This window comes from Micrasema longulum, unplaced genomic scaffold (assembly GCF_059751315.1).
Source record: "Micrasema longulum isolate JH-2025_06_02 unplaced genomic scaffold, ASM5975131v1 h1tg001233l, whole genome shotgun sequence".
NCBI lineage: Eukaryota > Metazoa > Arthropoda > Insecta > Trichoptera > Brachycentridae > Micrasema > Micrasema longulum.
The window spans coordinates 1-20,118 of NW_028278420.1; the positions used below are offsets into that span (position 1 = coordinate 1).

The 20,118-nt window shown below is 31.5% G+C and overlaps 1 protein-coding gene across 2 annotated transcripts; it reads left to right on the forward strand.

Annotated features, from left to right (window-relative positions):
* The first annotated feature begins 10,686 nt into the window (after window positions 1-10,686).
* LOC148276354 (uncharacterized) lies at window positions 10,687-18,877 on the forward strand. Of its 2 annotated transcripts, none has more exons than XM_088234383.1 (5): window positions 10,687-11,054; window positions 12,310-12,840; window positions 14,725-15,064; window positions 16,471-16,576; window positions 18,585-18,877. In XM_088234383.1, exons 1-5 carry the CDS (start codon window positions 10,837-10,839, stop codon window positions 18,719-18,721), a joined length of 1,332 nt encoding a protein of 443 aa, XP_088090509.1. In that variant the 5' UTR covers window positions 10,687-10,836; the 3' UTR covers window positions 18,722-18,877. The 2 variants fall into 2 exon arrangements, with proteins under 2 accessions (XP_088090509.1, XP_088090510.1); XM_088234384.1 differs by having other exon boundaries at window positions 16,471-16,527.
* The last annotated feature ends 1,241 nt before the right edge of the window (window positions 18,878-20,118 follow it).

The following is a 20,118-nucleotide window of genomic DNA, read 5'->3' on the forward strand; positions in this document are numbered from 1 at the left end:
TCTCCGGTTATCCAGAAAAACAATCACGTCAATCGATCGCTCCACTGCGACGCGAAGGAAACAAAAAACAAACAGAAAAACACACTTTCGCATTTATAACATTATTAAGTCTGGATGTGCAAATCATTACAAAAAAACAAGAAGGCACTGGATTTAACGCTTGGATTTTATCTACATAGACAATAAGCATATCTCGTCAGAGATTAAGTATGTATTAGGTACAAAGACACAGATATCTCAACTGAGATGAAGGAATGTATAAGTGAATAAGGAGGGCTAGAAATTTACAGCAGGGTTTTAAAATGATATTTTTTATTATTATATATTTTATTTGAATGAATTATGCCAGCTTTTTGAATATCCTCTTTTAACATTTCACGAGGTACACTCACCCGCCATCGTCTTTAGTTCCGAAAACAACACAGGACCATATTTAGGGTCGTATTTCTTGGAATCTATGAAAGATAGATATAAATATTGTTCTAGTGTGTTGTAGAATGTCTTCAGTACAAAGATTACAATATAAAATAAAATATTAAAAATTTCCTAATAACGATCTGGATATTTGGCAATCCGAATGACGGAGTTCGGATAAATGGAGATTTACTCTACTCCCATATTTTTTTATCCCAAAAATCTATATTAATTAACTGATTTATTTATTCATTTAACCATTTTATTTTTTTATTATTTAAAACTTTGCCCAGCTAACAAGAGTACAAAACCGGTTTCAAGAAAGGCATTTTTTTCTTTTTTATTGAAATAGTTAAAACAATCCAATAACTTTATATCTCAAAAGAATGTACGAGCTATTATTAAGTGATTTTTTTTTGACAAGTTCATTTTTTGTATAATTCATTTCCCAAAAAAAATATGCTTAAAACTCGTTTATTTATCGTAGCTGCTCCAAATTTAATTTACTTTGTCCCCATTTAGATATTTTTAATACAAAATTTTGTGACTTCAAAAAAAAACTTTTTGAAACGCTGTAAAATGAAACATTTGTCAGTGTGTAATAAGTTTATGTTCCTTTAATTATGTTTATTTTATTATAATATCAAAATTTTGAATTGGTCAACTATATTATGAAAATCCCTCTCCTCCACTCCTCCACTCTATTTCCTCATCCCTTAACTTCTTACGAGCTCTTTTTTTCTCATGTCTTATATAATATATTATTTTTCTCTTTACCGTGTAACATTTTCTCTCATTATATTTGTAAAAAACTTTAACTGGATGTATGTACTATTTTTTATATTTTGTATTCTTGTATAATTAGCTCCTTTTTAAGTTTTTTGTCGAAAATCGTATTATGTATTTTCTTATGACAACGGTCGGTCACTTGGACACATCGTATATAAAAAGAATTATGCTATTGCAACGATTATAGGTACAGCCTTTAACTTTAGAATTTAGTATTTATTTATTTATTTCACATAAAACATCTTATTTTTAATTTTCTTTATGAACCCTCACTGGGCATAACCGCGTCGAGGCATGAATTTATTTTACTTTTATATTTTGTTCTAGTGTATAATAAATAAATATAATATAAAAAATAACACTGCATGGATGTAAACATAAATTAAAAATATAATATTATATTAATATCGTATACTTTAGCATAAGATAAGAAGATATGGCGAAATAGGTCTTCAATTTGCACTAACATTGCAAATCAACATAATACGTAGCGGTTTTTTATTATTTGAATTAATATTAGTTAATCAGGTTGTGGTCCCGTGGCTAGTGTCTCGGACTCACAGACCAAAGGCCCGTGGTTCGAATCCCACTCTACCCCAACTTGATTCCATTTTCTAATAGTGAGTTATTTACAACTCGTTGAAAATGGTCCTTAAAATGAAATATTTGGGTAAATTATAAGAACGCAAATATTTCTTTAAAAAAAATAAAAAAATTTAAAGATCTCAAATTTACCATAATAGTGGAGAAACCGAATTTTCCGGCTTCTACGTTCTACGCTACTATAGAAGTAAAAGTGCACTGTAATTTTCTGAGCATCCTACTGGCGACGCGTTATGCTGTGTCAATCGTCGTTCACAACTCTACTAACGAAGACCGGCTCACTAGGATAGGAAGCCACTAACTTGTGCCAGTATTTTCTCCTTCCTGTAGCACTTGGTTGGATCCTGACATTTGACAGTATCGGAGATGCGGTACCGATACACGTAACGCGTAAAGCTTCCACGGGTGGTATTCTGAACCGCTGTTGTGGGCCTCTCGACCACGTTAAAATCATTTTGGTATCCTGGACGAATCTCGTTATAGCTATCGTTAAAACACGCATGCGCACAGCATACAAATAAACCTAACCCATATAACCTTGTAAATCTGGCAAACGTCAAACATGCGACGCGCGAGATGTTATGTTTTTAAAAGAGTTGCATTCTAAATGACTAAAATGCGGATATTTAAAAATTCGGAGGATGCTGATTTTTCGTGTATTTAAAAAGTTTGTATTTTAATGTTGACAAACAACAATTATTTTCAATAGACACTGAATTGATTAATTTCCTTACAATTTCGTCATTTTTATATATTAACTTATTTTTAATGGATTTTTAGTTACGTTTAAATAATTTTAACTGACATTTGATACATTTTTGAAAAACGGATTCTTACACAAAATGTAAACATTCACCAATTAAACCAGTCAATGACAAGTCATGGGCTCTGTAAATGCTTAGACTTCTATACTCCCTTCTCAAACATTTTTTGTCATCAACAACAAAAATATAATTCCCCTCTTTGCAATAAAGTTATAATTTGACAAGTTGTTTAAAAAGTTAATTCCACAATATTTATTATATTATATAAAACTACTAGCGGACCCGACAGACGTTGTCCTGCCCGAACGTTGGCTTGCCTGCAATTATCTTGGAAAAATATTTTTCATCTAGGTACTTGTTTGTGATTAAATTCCAAAACTAAAAATTATTGATATTCAAAAAGTATTGAATTTAAGTAGGTACTTGTTTATTTTTGAATTCCAAAGCATAAAATACATATTTTTTCAAATATGGCATTCTTTTTGCAAACGTCAAACTCCGGTCGTCTCACCAACAAAGGGGTGTACTTATGTAGGAATACGATTTTTAAAAATATATTGAATTTAATATTATTTTGGTGTCACCAAAAATCCAATAAAAAGAAATAAATGGGTACAAATTATAATGAGTTTAAGGAAAGAATCTGATTGAGATCCACAAAAAACAAATGATGTTTGTAAACATTCAAAAATAAACTTTTTTTAAACACAAAAAAACAATATCTTTCCATTTTTTGCAAATGCATTCTCCTCGAATGCAACCCGGGTAGATCGATGAATAAAATATTTATGCTCCTAACTTCGTTTTTACATATTCGATTGAAGATTTTAATACTTACAAACACGAACAGCGCAAATATCTATATTTTTCTGAAAACCGCACGTAAATCGGTTAAGCCGTTTAGGAGGAGTACGGTGACATCACATGAACAGAGGAATTATACAAATATATATAAAGATATAATATATATATACATATAATATATAAAGATTTAAAAAATGTTATGTGATGAATTTTAGAATAATTCTGGTATCTCAATTATAAATATCATTACAATTTATTATGATGATTCTCTACACAAATTTGTAAAATTGAATATTTATTTGAATGTATTTGCAAGAATTTTTTTTATTTCTGTTTTTTTTTTTTTTAACACAGAATTACATTTTTATTTTATTCCTTTATGCACACGAGAATTGTTTTTTAAATTACTTAATGGGAAACGTTAATATAAATACATGTATTAAATTAATATTAAAAATTGTATTTAGTTTTTTCTTTGATCTATTTTTGGAATCTAAAATAGCTCAAAATGTTTTCATGTAAGGAATGTTGAGGTTTTCAAATATGAATTTAATAATCCAAGTATGCACAATTTTAAAAATATTTACTGAATTTATAATAATTTTATACGATTCTCCACAGTCAATAATCAATTATCCTCAAATTCATAAAACATGTCCATTTACCTTCCACGTTCCTAAGCCCACTGTTGGCATGGAGTAGCCATTATTGAACTGAATATTAGTTGCCATATTGTTCTACGCGGCTGTTGTTCGATACTCAATACTTAATCAGAAAACCAGCCTTTTATTTCCTAAAGCCAGGACAGGTAAACAAACGAACACAGCAATAGATTATTTTTTTAAAATTTGTTTTTTATTTTTTATTTTACACGGCTTACCACATTTTATTACACCGTAATACAAAATTAAATAAACCTACTACATTGATACACGTGATGATATAATTAAAATAAAACAAATGACATAAAAAATTATGCATTAAATAAACCGAATGCAATTGGAGGACAAAATTAATATGGAAAACAAAAATAAAGATAAAATACAAAATACACTTGTATTATCATCATCATTCCCTTTTCGTACCGAATAGTGCACAGGGCACTGCATTGGTACACCAATCTCAGCGTATCTTGATAATTTTTGTTACATGAAGGTAAGATGACCAGTCTTACGCTTCAGGTACCAGTCCAGAGACTATGAAATATTCTAGTGTGAAAACACCTTTTTAATAAATATTTTATATCGACTATGTCGGAAATCGAACCCGAGACCTCTTGAATGGCAGGCAAACGCGCTGACCTTACATCACGAGGCCGGCATGGTTGATCTGAAATATTTACGTAGGTACACTTAAATATGATGAGAAAACTAAATATGATTAATATAATTTTAAAGTAGAATGTGAGATTCTAGACATTTTTCGAATTGTGAATAACTTGTGTTAAAAATTAGTGATGCAAGAGACCTCTGCTTCTGCTTCCGCAACTGCGGAAGTTCTGCGCGGTTTTTAACATCCGTTTCTGATTCTGTGTCCGCAACTTTTATAACGGAACTTTACGCGCGGGTGGGGTGTTCCAGGCGTTCCAGACAACCACAAGCGAGCCGGGCGCGTGCTTTCGGCATTTGTCGCAACGCGTTTGTTTACATACTTTTTTTACTTCATTATACACCGGAAGTGAGTGTAAGCTCGTAAGATTTTCTGTTCTTGCTTGTTTAATTAATTAATTTGTGACGTGTGTGTAACTTAAGTGCAAATATGAAACCAAAAACAAGTCCTATTTGTAACTATTTCGTTGAAATTGACGATCTAACAGCCAAATGTAAACTATGTGCCAAACTCAAAATGAGAATGAAGTTCATTCTACGTCATCATCAATGATGAATTCATCATTACTATAGTTAGAATCCACGTTTAGTATGAATGAAGACCAGCAAGACTCGATTACAAATAACGAGAATGACAATCTTTTTTTGGAGACACAGTCACAACTTCAAGAGTACGAAAAAGAAAAACGATTGCCTTTACACGAGGATCCGCTTATGTGGTGGAAATTAAATTCATGCGAATTTATTAATTTAATTTATTCATGCGAATTAATCATAAGTATTTTGCCATTAGAGCGCCAATATTGATCAGCTCCTTCTAGCATCGTCGCCATTGAGAAATTATTTAGCGTAGCTGGTCACCGAACAAGAAGTCAAGAACACAGGAACAGATTGTTAGGTGTAAAAGCGGCCAAACTGTTTTTCATAAAATATAACTTACCACTACTTCATTATGAATATTAATTTCATTAAAAATTATATTATTTTTTTTAATTTACTATTTTTTCATAGTATTTACACTTCCGCAATCGTTTCCGTTTCTGCTTCCGTTATGACACTTCCGTTGCATCGCAATTTAAAATATTTTTTAAAATTTTATTTTTATTTTTTTTATTTTTTTTATTATTTTTATTATTATTTTTTTATTTTTTTTTTTTTATTTAAATTTTATTGATAAACCCTTACGGGTTACATACATTTAACAAAATTTTTCACTTTTAAAATTCACATTCTACTGTTAATAATAATATTTTTAACATCTTTTGTAAAGGTTGTCTGAGTCTTTTGTTTAGTTTTGTCTGGTAGTTTATTGTATAATTTCAGTCCATGGTTTATAAGTCTCGATTGTCCTTTTCTCGTTTTAAAAGATTGTATATGATATTTTTCTGATACTCTCGTATTGTGTTCATGTTTACTACAGTTTTTTTCATGTTTTAATTCTTCGTCTACAATCACATCAGAGGCTAATTTATGAATAAATTTTAAAGATTCTAGTTTAATGAGTTCAGTTACGTTTAATTGTTTAGTTTGTTCAAAAAGGTCTTTAGTTGCTGTTAGATAGAGAAGGTTATATACTAACTTTAATATTTTATTTTGCTGTCTTTGTAGTCTGTTTATGTCATTTTGATATCCTGTTCCCCATAGTAGTTGCATATAACATATATATCAACAATATATCAACAATATTCCCATATTTATTAGCAATAAGTGCCAACCTATTAATAACGTTATTGTAACTGACGTTAGTTCGGCAGTTTTCTTCCAGAAATAACAATTGTTGCCTTTATCGTCTTTGTGGTACATGAAACCTTATTAACTGTACAATTTCTGGGCAATCAAAAAGAGAGTTGACTACGTGGATAACCTGCTAGCCACGCTTTCTCTACCCCCGCGAGAGCGTTCAGAATCGTACTGCTAGGTTTTTATTATTAGTGCACATCTCCAACTAGGGAGCGGACATGGAATGGTGTACCTACAAATTGAATTTACAATGAACTATTATATTTTTTACTTAAAAAAAAATAATGTTTTTTTTTTCCATACATATATTTACATGGAATTTTAATTACAAAAATACATTAAAAAAAAACTGCGTCTTAAAATTACTTACTGTACTTGAGATCATACAATCTTCTATACCTAAGTAGTCGTGCTAATAAAGAAAAGAAAATTCGTCAAAATGTTTTATTTTCGTGCTTAATTTTACTTATTGTCGCTGCCACGGGGTGATCGTCAAATTAATGTCGAAGATAGATCCTACAAAGCCTCTTATAAAAACAGGTAATTCAGCATTTAAAAAAATATCTTAAAAATGGAGGCCTTCATAGACACCCGACTGCCGGCTGTCGTAAAAGGTGTTTGACAGAGTTTATCGTTTTTTTTAAAAATATTTTTCGTTTTTTTTTCTCTGTTCCTGTCAGTTTTAGTGCTGCAGAACAGCGTTTATTTAATACTTTAAATTACATGTTTCAAGACAAGACACCTTAAAAAAAATATATCACAGGTTTATTTTCCATAATTTCACTTATACTATACAAATTTATTTATTAAAAGGCACTATGAAGTATTTATAAGATATTTCTTCAGTCATTTTTTTCATTTGAAGATCCTTCATGTTAATGATGGTTTGTGGGAGATCATTGAACAACCTTGGAATAAGGCAATTTAATGTTCGTTTTCCGAAATAATTTGTAATTCGGGGAACGACCATGGAGCCCTTAGTTTTTAATCTAGTGTTGTGAGTGGGGGAAACTCTTTTTTTATATTCCGGATCAACAAAATGATCTACAATTAATAGACACGAAGTTGTTTTACCGGCAGGACATTACAGAATTTAAAATATACACCTTCGCTTATATGTTTCGTCTCACCTGAATATCATGACCCCAGACACGCACTCCGTAAGATATAATCGATTTAATGAGCGAGGTATATATATGTTTTTAATTCCGTATTAACGTCTGATTAATTAATGTTCTGACGAAGAGACGGGTACGCCTGGAAACTGGTAGCCATAGAAAAGTTAGTAAGAGGTTATTTACAAATATTTAATAACATTTAGCCGTATTAAAATGTTTAAAATTGACTGATTTAGAACAAATGCACTAACCGCTTAGTCGCGCCGAAATAAATACTAAAAAATACTAACATATCAACTTAAAATATGTATACCTATATGATACCTAACGTTTCATTTGACAAGCCCTTCAAATTTAATATCATACATTATTGATAAGATAATTTAAGTGCTCCAATTGCTTTGAATTTTGCAGATAAAAATCGGTTAAACTCTTGAATATTATATTCAGTACTTTACAGAATAACATCGAATCAAATATCATTATCGACGGATGATTTTGCAGTTTTAAAAGCTAATAAATAATACGTGCTGTTAGAGTACCTATTGTAAAATCATTGATAGTGACTGTCTAAAATGGAACACGTCACACTGTCAGTAAAATGTTAGCTCACTACATCGATGATCGATCCCATAGAATTAAGAATAGTCCAGAAAGAGCGTAGAATCATATTTGAATACATCGGACTGTGTCCAATAATTCCCCCACTATGCCCCCCTTTCGCCACGCGCATTCATGATGTCGCTACGTAATGTTGCATGGTGGGAAAAAATATAATTATAACACAAATGTAAGGTAAAAAAAAGCAATCTGTTAATTTCTCTAAAGTTTGAGAAAAGAGACGGATATGATTTTCATAATGCGTATGCCGTGCAATGTCAAACCATAAGCTTATTCACAGATACTACACAATACGTCTGTGTAAGTTTTGCGAACGCGCTAGCTTTAAATAATCTACCACTTCGTTATTGGATTCTAAATAAGAAAATCAGTTAATTTGGATAAGTTTTCAGAATAATTTATTCTGATAAAAATAAAGCAGCTGACGCAGCAGCCCCCAATATAATATTATCAAGTTTAGATATTAGATGATTCGGTTGTATGTCGCATGCTGTTAATATTATGCATTCTGTCAAAGAGAGAGAACCACGCTCACGTAGCATTAGATTTCCCAAAAAAAAATTCTGCAAAAAAGTACAAAAAAATATATAATCTTATTTGCACCCTTCCCTCATGGTCATACGTACATACTATAAATTCCAATATTTTTAATTTATTACCTAACTAATTCAATGATAAATATTTATCACTGTAATTTATATTTCCCAGTATGTTTATTTCCGTAAAAACCGTTATAAAAAAATATCACAAAAAACCATGTATCTTGTGTTGTTATAAAAATTCTTTAAAAACATAATTCAGTACACCAGGATAAATAAAACATTAAGCAATTCACCTTCTTCTTGCTTTGGCTTTCCCCAAGGTACTATTCTAGGTCTAATACTATTTATAATCTATGTTAATTTAATATTCAATATACCACTTAAGGGCGAAGTCATTTTTTACGCTGATGATTATGTGATAATTTTTAATGAAAAAACTTGGAAAAATGTTAATAAAGTGGCTATTATAGACTTCAAAGTTTTTAAAGAGTGGTTGGATCAAAGAAATTTGACAATGAAATGAAAAAAGCCCACTACCATGCATTTACATTAAACAATAAAAATAGAACTAATCATATAGATCTAAAATCTTATGATAGAAACTGCGGGAACCATACAAACTGTCCTTCTCAATTCTAATGTGTATCTCTGATCAAAAAATCAAATGTGGAATATCTGGGAATAATAATCGATCAAAATATTAAATGGAAAGAACAAATTGATTCAATGTGCAAAAGACTGAGAAAAACTTTCCACCTATTTTTAAAGTTTAAAGGTATCTTATAGAATAATAATTAAAGACAGTTCATTTTGTTCTAGCACAGTCAATTATTCGATACGTAATAGTTGGATGGGGAATTTGGGGAAATGTTTTACAAAAAAAAAGTTAAAATAATCATTTTGTTAAATCGTTTTTTTTCCATCACAACAGGCCAAGAGGCCCAAGTACAGCGGTGAATCACATCACAGAATACCCAGGCTTGATAAAAATCTTTTGTATTCTCACCGAGAATCGAACCCGGAACCTTCTGTGTGTGAATCAAACGTCTGACCACTACACCACGGAGGCTTCAAACGATTTTTCTTCTCAAATGCCGAATTTATTAGAGTTAAGAATGAAGGATATTCACGGAAAGTGTTGTATGTTTCAGGTGCATAAGGAGAGCCTCCCATCGGACCGTATAACCATATAGCCGGGAAAGTTGAGAAGATGCCTCGCTCTATAGAGAATAAAAACTACTACGGCCAAATTTCACTATATGTATGTAGGAAAAAAGTTTTTCAACAGTTTACCACAAAATCCAAGGGATGAAATAAATTAGGGAAAATAAATGAATAAATTTAAAAAAAAGCTTCCTTACATAGTTATCATTAACTATATTTTTTTAATAAAATGCATCTAAGTATATCAATTTGTAACTTATTTATTGTATAAGTAGGTATATATGCATTTTATGTATATACGTGTATTTATATATTTGTGCCTGTGTAAATAAATGAATTTTGTTTTAATTTGGAAAAGTGTTACATTTTTTCAATTTTTAATTATTTCTTTATTAATTAAAAAAAAAAACATTTTAATTGAAATTTTATATTATCTTGTACATTTGCCAAACAGAAGAGCCTGACTCTTTTTCAGCTAGTTCAACTTGAAGTGTTCTATTTTTTATTTATTTATGTAATGTTTTTATGCTAAATACTAATTTACTAATAAATATAAAAAATAAACGTTTCGGAGCTGGTATTCTGAACTCTCTAATTGGGGTAGAGAATGCGTTGCTAGACAGCGTTCAGGATACAGGATGCTGATATCAAACTCAAAAGGGAAAAAAATATGAGTGCGCATACTTCCCCACGATAGTTTTGAGTAAACGCACCCATATTATCTATGGTTCATCAAACGAGTTTTGCATTTCGTATTTGTTTCAATTTTTTCTGTTCTGTCATTTCACAATTCTACGGCACTTCTGTCAGTTTTCAATTTCAACTTCAAAGTGAGGCGAAATAAAGATTGTGTTTATGCTAATGAATCTGTCTGTACAAATAAAAAAGGTTTAGAAAACCTGAAAACAAATGAGGAATTAACTGTGTGGAAGCTCAAATAATTCTTAAAATGGGGTTTAGAATAGTTGTTCGAATGACAAAGTTTTTTACCGACGAAAGGTCGTTTAGCTATGTTTATATCAAGGAGTCTCTAAAGACAGTTAACGGCTTGGAAACTTATTTGGCGGAAATGTTCAATTTAAAAAGACCATTCTGCTTGATGAACGAAAATTTTCTTCTTCCAAGTTGCGAGAATATACACATTATAAGAGCCGATGAAATGATAACGTAAGTCGATTAATTATTGACAATATAATATGCGTATCCTATTACACAACTCTATCCTGAGGGTTTTCTTCGGGAGCGAAATTGTAGCAATGCATGTTTAAATTATTTATCTATTCAAACAAGTTCATTATTTTTTTATTTACTTAGGTTACTTGTAAGAAACTTTTGAAATACAGAAACGGTAATAATGCAGTGCATAAACAATGTATAGTATTTTCATCATTACCTTATTCTCTATTTAGAATAATATTAGCAGCCTCCATGGTGCAATAGCTATGGTCCACATTTTGGGTTCTAAATGAATATTATTGTGTCATTTGTATTCATGTAGTTAATCAAAGTAAGTTTATCCGCCCCGTGGTCTAATGGTCAACACGTTTGCCTGCCATGCAAGGTTTCGGGTTCAATTCCCGGCATGGTTGATATGAAATATTGATTTAAAAAGGTGATTTCGAATATAATATTTTGTAGTCCCAGGATTGGCACCTGAAGCGTAAGACTGATATTACCTTCGTATAGTAAAATTTATCAAATACTATGTGGTTTGTACTAATTCCGTGCCCTATACACCATTTGGCGTGGAAAGGGAATAATGAAAGAGGTGTAGTAATAAGGTTGATTGTTGGAGCTCCTACCTAGGATCGACAGAGGACACGAGTTACTGTTTAATGCGTATTTATTACATGGCGAATATATAATGAATTGTGTCACGCGAGTCACGCGGCCATAAGGCCATGAGGAGTTGAACTGGTTGCACTTGAACTACATGCTGGAACCGAGTGACTGCGTCGAGCTGATTTGTTGGGCTAACTGTTCAAGCTCACTGGGGTTGACTGTTCGGGCTGACTGGCCTGACTAATTAGGCTGACTGGGCGTTACCACGCCCTGTGGTCTCTTTATAGGCCGCGTTCCTTTGTTCTTCATATCTCCAACCATGTCATCCTACCAAGGAACGATGTTAATGTACTGCAGGTTGTTGCTGTCGTCATTATTTACAATACTGTTAGTCTTGCGGAATATGCTGTGTTGAATTCAACATAAAATGATCAGTCTTCATCGGTCGTCGCTCTATATTTCAGGTGAAATGATTTAGCACGAGTGTGTAATCAATCATTGGCTATGAACCCTACAAAACTAAAGTAAAATTGCAAAGGCGTAACAATGTAAAGATGGGTGGATGGATTTTGCATGTTTAAAAGTTTTGAATATGTTTATTTTGAAGGTATGTTATCTTATTTGTTTTTTTAAATTTCAGTGTGAACCCTATCCAATCGCATTTTAATTTTACTGATAATGGAACTTCCGTATCTTCTCAGCTTGTGACCAAATCCTCCGAAGAGGTGGTTGAGAAAGAAACCAAAAAGAAGAAAAGAAAGAAAAACAAAGATTTATCCCAAGATTTTGACATTGATGAAAAATCAATCAATAAAGAAAACACATCTCGTAACTATTCACCCGATAGTCCGGATGAATCAAACATAATCGATAAAACTGAAGGGTTTACAGCAACTAAGAATATCGAAGAGTACCATTTGAAGCCCATTACAATGAATGATGAAGACGAAATTGAAGCTATGAAATCGAAGGTCTTGAGTACGCTAAAGGACATTTTTCCAAATGCCATAAATGGTGTCAGCGATGGGCGCATTCAGAAGCGAAAACGGGTGCGAATACGGAAGAGCAAGAAAAGCAATCAGGTGGAATATTTGCAATCCGACAGTGATTCAACCATAACACAAAACAAGTCTCTAGTTATAACTAATGGAAAAATTAGTTCTCATGTCAGGTATTTTTTCATATCTTCTTTATTTTACTGTTGATTTTGAATTCATGGTAACATGTGAACCCAGTGTCATAAGTGGTCATATCACACAAAAATTGGTTGATAAACAGCTACATATTCAAATGAAAACATCCTCAGTTATAATACAGAATTTCGACACGTATTTATACTAACAATTCCTGATGTTTGAATTCTCTGGCTACCGTCCATCTACGAAAGACGATGGTGATGCAGCACTTAATTTGAAGACAACAGTAACAAACAGCTTTTTTGGTGACTGTAAATTCCTATACGGGACCAACACAGTCGGTTACATCTCTCTCTCTTCCAGGTTGTGGAGGGGGGCTCTGTAGGTAGACGCTTTGCTCATTGTCTTCTCCAAACCTCGGACATCTTTAAATCGCAATCGCTGACCACTGTGCGATCTTTTGGCATCACAAAATTTTCCGTACATAATGTCTTTCGGTGTTTGGCTGTCCTCCATGTGACTCACATGACAGAGCCATCGGTCAATGTTTGAATAAGCACACAATAACAAGAGTGTACAGAGTTAAGTTGTCATTTAACATTATCAGTGTGATGTGTGTGGGGGGTGAGGGGGATACAATCTTTATTACTAAAATTTGACAGGAGTGGACTTTATGAAATACTGTTAATTTTATCATTTTTTCGTTTTTTGTTATTATTTATTGCTTTTAAAATGATTTATTATTATTATTTTTACCAAGTAGAACCTTTAACCCAGTGTTTGTATCAGATGGTTTGCGAATTCAGAAAAAAATAATATTTAGGCACCTCATGTGTTCTTTTATTCTAATATTAAAGTTTCTTTTAGTTTTTCCAATGTAAATTGATTACGATATTGCTTCAAATAAAAATATATTATCATTCTTTATAATTATTTTAACAGGTGTTTTTTTTTTAAATTTTCAATGGGAAATACTTTGTTGAACTAGTGATGACCATGAATTTACTGCGTAGCAAATTTGGCGACATTATTTCCAGAAATTGTACTGCTAATTGGCTTCCACGATTCTGTGATGTGACACCATACGGGGCTATGTAAGGTCCATGGTCTATGGAAACAAAGTAACAACTTTTGAAGCATTGGAAGCCAATGTAATATGGACCATTTCGGATTTGTTGGAAACAAGTGGCCAAAAATTGGAACGATAGAATGCGCTATGTAACGGCTAGTTGCGGATGACATTTATCAGAGATCGTTTTTTTAAGTGTATTTTTATTCCTTCGAACACAATAAAAACTAACTCATTCCTACAAATATTTGCTTTAGTTATTATAATTTAAAGTTTTATAACTTAGCTTAGTTTTATTATTTTATATGACTACAAGTAAAATCCTTGGCCTGATTCCTTATTTTACTCCAGGAGCAAGTGATCACAATCTGAGATTCGATAGTATACTTGACATAATTATCAAAAACCCTGATTATTATTACGATTATTAAGCTTCAAGGATGTATGATTAACTAGTAAGGCAAAACCCGAAAGAGCGTAGAGTCAGCCGCTTGCACTGTATCTTGAAAATGCCCTAACAAGGCGAAACAATTGTCACGAAGTTTTGTTTTTATATTTTTTATATTTGTAAAAATAAAATAATGTGTTCAGTAGATTTAAATCAGTGTTTGATTTCTAATATTATAAGTTTAAATATGGAGTTCTACAAAATAAACACCAAATCAATCAATAATATATTATAATGTTCATACCTCAAAGTAATAATGCGCCATATTACTCTGAGGTTCATACCCATACATTATTATATGAATGCATAGATACTAACTACAGATTAAAACAAATTTTTTGTTCATTATTTATTCTTCATGATCCAATTTCATAAAATCATGTATTCAATCTTATGTTTTAGGTTTAATTCTGGATCTGAGAAACCTATCACTATTCTACAAAATGAGATTGTTTCAAAAAAAATTGACAAGAATCCAAGGATCGTGCGAGCTATACAACCAGAAATGATCCATTCTTTAATGATACCAACTGTAGATAGTGATTTTTGGAAAAATAAAAATGTAAAGACTTCTCGCCCGTCGCATATAGATAAAAACAATTGTTCTGATGAATCTGCTAAAGCAGAACAGTCTAGAACTGAAAATGGCAGTCTTGATCTTAATAATATTTTGAAACAGTTGGAAAGTTATCCAATACAATATAATATGTCTTTGAAACCAAATGATGTCATAGTTTTCAAGGTAAGTTGGGAATTAATGTCTTTTTTACTCAGTAAAAAAAAACAGTTTTGAGATACCTAGTAACGAAAATGTAAGCTTAAGTGCAAATACTTAACTGTTTTTAAAATTAAAAACTTATTATAATTTAAAAATTTATTATTGAATTATTGTCTGTATTTTTTTAAAGTTGCAATCTTGATGCTTTAATGTTTTTTCTTTTAAATAAGGTTTTTTTTTTAAATAATTAAAAACAATATATAATAACTACTACTACTACTACTACCATCACGCAATTTTCTGTAGGGGTAGGCAGAGAGAATGGACCGCCACACACGTCTGTCCTGGCATACAATCCTAGCCTCTTCCACATTCATACATGCCCTTCGGTTCTGTCTGCTTTTGACATGACCAGAATTAAGATTTTGGTTTATTTGATCATGCCACGTCTTCCTTGGTCGTCCTGTTGCCGTTCATTTTCGCCATATATACTTTGTTTTACCATTCTTTCGTCGTCCATTCGTTCTACGTGACCAAACCATCTCAGAGACCCTTTCTTAATCTTATCAATTATACTTGATTCAGATTTACACTCTCGCCTGATTTCATCATTCGTAACCCTGTCATACATTGATTTCCCACTCATTCGTCTAAGAGATCGCATTTCAGCGTTCACTCGGCTTTCATCCTTCCTCTGCCAGTTCCATGTTTCACTTCCATACATAAGTGTTGGGACTAAAACTCCGTTGTGCACTGCCAGTTTAGCTTCGATTGACATATTTTTATTAGAAATTACTGTGCTTATTGCTCCGTTCATTTTGTTGCCCGCATTCACTCTTCTTTCAACATCTTTTTCTACTCTTCCGTCTCTTGAAAACATGCTTCCCAGATACACAAATTCTTGCTCGAGACATTCATTGTTTACATTTATAGTTGTTGTCTAAAATAAATCTGCTTGTATATGATTTTTTTTTTAATAGGTCTTATCGATTTTTATTTATGATAAATCTACTTTAGAAATTGAACTGGTTGCACTTCCTCCAAATGTGGAATATATATTTTTTGGGTTGGTGTGTAAATTAAAGCATAATGCTGTTTTAAAGTATCTAAAAGAACTAATAATCCTGATAAATTGTTTTGAAATCATTTTATGCTTCTATAAGATACATTTCCAATATTAAAAAATAGCACTATGGAACCAGTGTATTTGATGTATGAAATGCTCTCTAATTAGAAATGCACAACTGTGAGATTGAAATGATATATCAGACCCTCTTGTTTTCTAAAATATTCTAATAAATTCTTAGCATCCATTGACTACATTAATAATTTGACTTAAATCACAATAAAATTTGAATTTGCAAAAAAGCGCTGTTGTAAAAATGGCATTACATATAAGTTATCCATAATAATAGTTAACTCTATTTCAGATGCTGAAAATGCAAGATGATTACTCACCTGTTATGTCCAATTTTATATTAGGAAAGGTAATTAGCTGTGATAATCTTGCAAAATCTCTTAAGTTATCAATACTGGGTAAGTTTCATATTGTGTTTTTAAAAAAATAATATCACAGTATGTCAAGATGCCTTATTGAGAATAACTTAGCTTGTTGAGTTAATATTTATGAGCATACATAAAATTTTAGACAAAGTTGAGTTGTAACCAATAATTGATTTTAAAATCTGTAAATACGGTTGTTGTGATACTCAGTGCAGAATTATTTTATAACACCATTTTTATACGGCTATCGCTGACTGTTACATGCTAAGAAAATTCACCATGAGGCTGACTGATCTTACTTGATTTCTTTTAGCCAAATTTTTATCCGCGAGTAGAAACTAAATAAATAAAACCAAAAAATAAAATAATAAATAAGCACCCACACACCCTAATTTTACCGGACCAAGTGGATTGGCGCGACTTGTGTGAAACGGGCCCGTACATGACAGACACAATCAATCATTTTTAGAATAATATATAAGATTATTTGAATCATATTTACATTGCTTTATTTATATAGTATAGATTAAGAAGAGGTTTCAGCAAATCGTCCATACAAAATTCGCACAAAATACCATGTACCTGTAAGACTAAGGGCTGGTTTTATACACAACCTATAAAATTTCAATCAACTCTTTTAACCGTTTATTGTTTATAACGGTTGTGTTTTATAAACCAATTTTGCTAACCGATATTGTAATTTTTATGTTTTACATTACAATATGAGGGGGTACCCAAAAAAAAACTGAAGTAATATTTTAAAAATATATTTAATTCATCATTTTACAAAAAAACATTTAAAGCTTTTCAAGCACTCTCCATTAGAGCTAATGTATTTGTCCCATCTTCTATTCCATCGATGGAAACACCTTTTTAACTCGTCTTCAATGATACTTGATAGCGCCTCTGTCGTTTTTTTCTCCACTTTAGCAATATTTGTATTTATTTTATTTATTTATACTTTTACATTGTTTGTATTCTATTTTTTATACAGAATAATGTTCCCTCACTGCGGTGTCCCGTGCCGAGGGAAACATTTTACAAAATATGCCTTAAATTAGTTATTTAACAATGTTAACATAATAATAATTATAAAAATACGTAATTAATCTAATCAACCTAATTATCATTAACATAATAAACAATAGAAACTAAAATAATCATAACAAACATAACCAATTTATACAGATCAATAGAACAAATTTCATCAACAGTACACACATTTTACCTATTTGGCTTGATCCACATATTGATCCGTGCGCAACCCACCTCCACTATCCATTTCTTCATAGCAATTTTATATTGAGAATACTTACTAATTGTCCTTATGGATAATGGAAGTAGATTGTACACTTTAACCGAGTATTAGGCCAATCCTCTTTGACTGAAGGTTGTATTAATTTTAGCAATTGGCAAAACGCTATCCTTACACATGTCTTTTTTTCATTTAGGGGAATAAAAAAGTCACAGGACGGGTGAATAGGAGTGGTGGAGCACAGCGATCATAGCATTTTTGGTCAAAAGTTGGGGCACAGAGAGGTCTGTGTAAGAGAAAAATTGGCAGCCATCCTTCTCATCCCCAAATTTCCACTTAAATGAATTTTGAATTTTTTTAAAAATGTAAAAAACGGTAATTGGAGGGAATATTTGTATGAAAAAATATGGGACCTGAACATTTCAGTGAAAAAATCAGGAAAATATAAAATTAAGAAACATGAAAGCGAGGTTTTTCTGTAAATATTTTATGTCAACACTGTCAGGAATCGAACCCGAGACCTCTTGCATGGTAGGCAAACGTTCCGACCATTTGACCACCAGGCGGACTTGTCTACTCTTTCTAATTTGTATATTTTTATTAATTTATTTTATTTTATTATACAATCATATAATATATTACTACACATAATTAAAAAATGAATGTCCCAATAGTACCCTAAGTCTAGTTTTATCAGTGTTCTATATAATAAAAATATTTAAAATGCATATAAAAAAAAAAAACAAAAATTACTGACTAAATTTCTATTGTTTTTTGTTTCTGCAGAAGGTCAAGAAGAATGTATCAAGCCAGTAGGAAAATTCTATCTAGAACAAGACAGCCTGGAAAATGATCATCTTATTTCTGATTGTATTGATCTGACGTGGGACCAGTTACTGGATCCTCGAATAACAAACAAATAAATAATATTTTATCATGTAATTCATTTGTAATAAAATAATTGTTTTGAAATAACTTTAATTTGAATTTTAAGTACACAATAATATTATAAAAGTACGCATCGTTTTTTCTTATTTTCTGCTACATACGTGAAATATAATAAATATTCCTTACAGCTATTTGATGTTTTAATAGAAATATTTTTAATACTCAACTTAATTTAAGGTCATTAATGATTTATTTTAGACTTTATGTACAATATACGAAGTCTGTACAAAAAGTATCAGACCTTTATTTAAAAAATCAAAGTTTATTGTGATACAATTATATGGCACTATTCCCCTTCAAAGTAGTCCCCCTGTGCTATTATACACTTCTTCCAACGGTTCTGCCACTGATGGAAGCAACGATGAAAAGCATCTTCTGGTATGGCGCTCAGATGGTCTGCCGCAATCTGCATAATATCTTCTGTCTGAAATCTGGTCCCTTTTAAAGGCATTTTAAGCTTATTGAAAAGCCAGAAGTCACAAGGGGCGAGGTCAGGAGAGTAGGGAGGTTGGCGAACCGCAGGGGTGTTGTTTGGCTGAGAAAATTCAACTCATGTGCAAAGGTGGGTGCGTTGTCATGATGAAGTTGCCAACAGCCATTTACCCATAGGTCTGGCCGTTAGCATTTCATTGCATCATGAAGGTGACGCAGGACCTCTCAGTAGTACACCTTGGTGATAGTTGCAGGAGACTGCTGCGAGACATTGCATAGATTTATATATGGTACTACATATTAAGCGTGCTGTCCAGATTTATATTGAAATTTTTTCATGTTTTTCTTTTTTATTTGGACAAATTTTTATTTTTCTGCGTGTAACATATTTTCGATGCTCATGGGAATACATATATTCTTTTTTTCCATAGTAATGAGAGTTTTTATATGTTATAGAATTGAAGAGATAAGATTACGTATAAATATTAGAACTTGACTATAAGCACCTATGAAGAACTGCATTTTATGCAGTTCAGTAAAACTTCATAATTTGTATTTTTTCAATAAATAAATTTAAAAAAATGAAACAGTTTTATGATAATACTTTTAAGCTTTGTGAATACCTTAACATTTTAAAGCATTTTTTTTTAAAATTTGTATTTTTTGTCGTTGTACTGTATACTGTAGGTAAATGAAAAACAAATTATAATATTCAAGATTTTTATTAGACTTTAGACAAAATATTTTTGTTATTTTATACAATAATGCGATTTAAGTATTGTGATGTACTAATTATTTATTCTATGTCGGCGTCTTTGGGGACTACATGCAATCCTCATTGCGTCTTCTAAATGAGTGGAAAGGCGATTGCGGTATTTGTTTTTCAAGAAGCTCATTTTCGAAAATGATGCTTCACAGAGATATGCTGAAGGAAATATCG

Coding starts and splice junctions, on each gene's coding strand:
- LOC148276354 (XM_088234383.1), top strand. CDS start 10,837: ATGGGGTTTAGAATAGTTGTTCGAATGACAAAGTTTTTTACCGACGAA. Junction 12,841..14,724: donor AAAATTAGTTCTCATGTCAG/GTATTTTTTCAT, acceptor CTTATGTTTTAG/GTTTAATTCTGGATCTGAGA. Junction 16,577..18,584: donor TCTTAAGTTATCAATACTGG/GTAAGTTTCATA, acceptor TTGTTTCTGCAG/AAGGTCAAGAAGAATGTATC.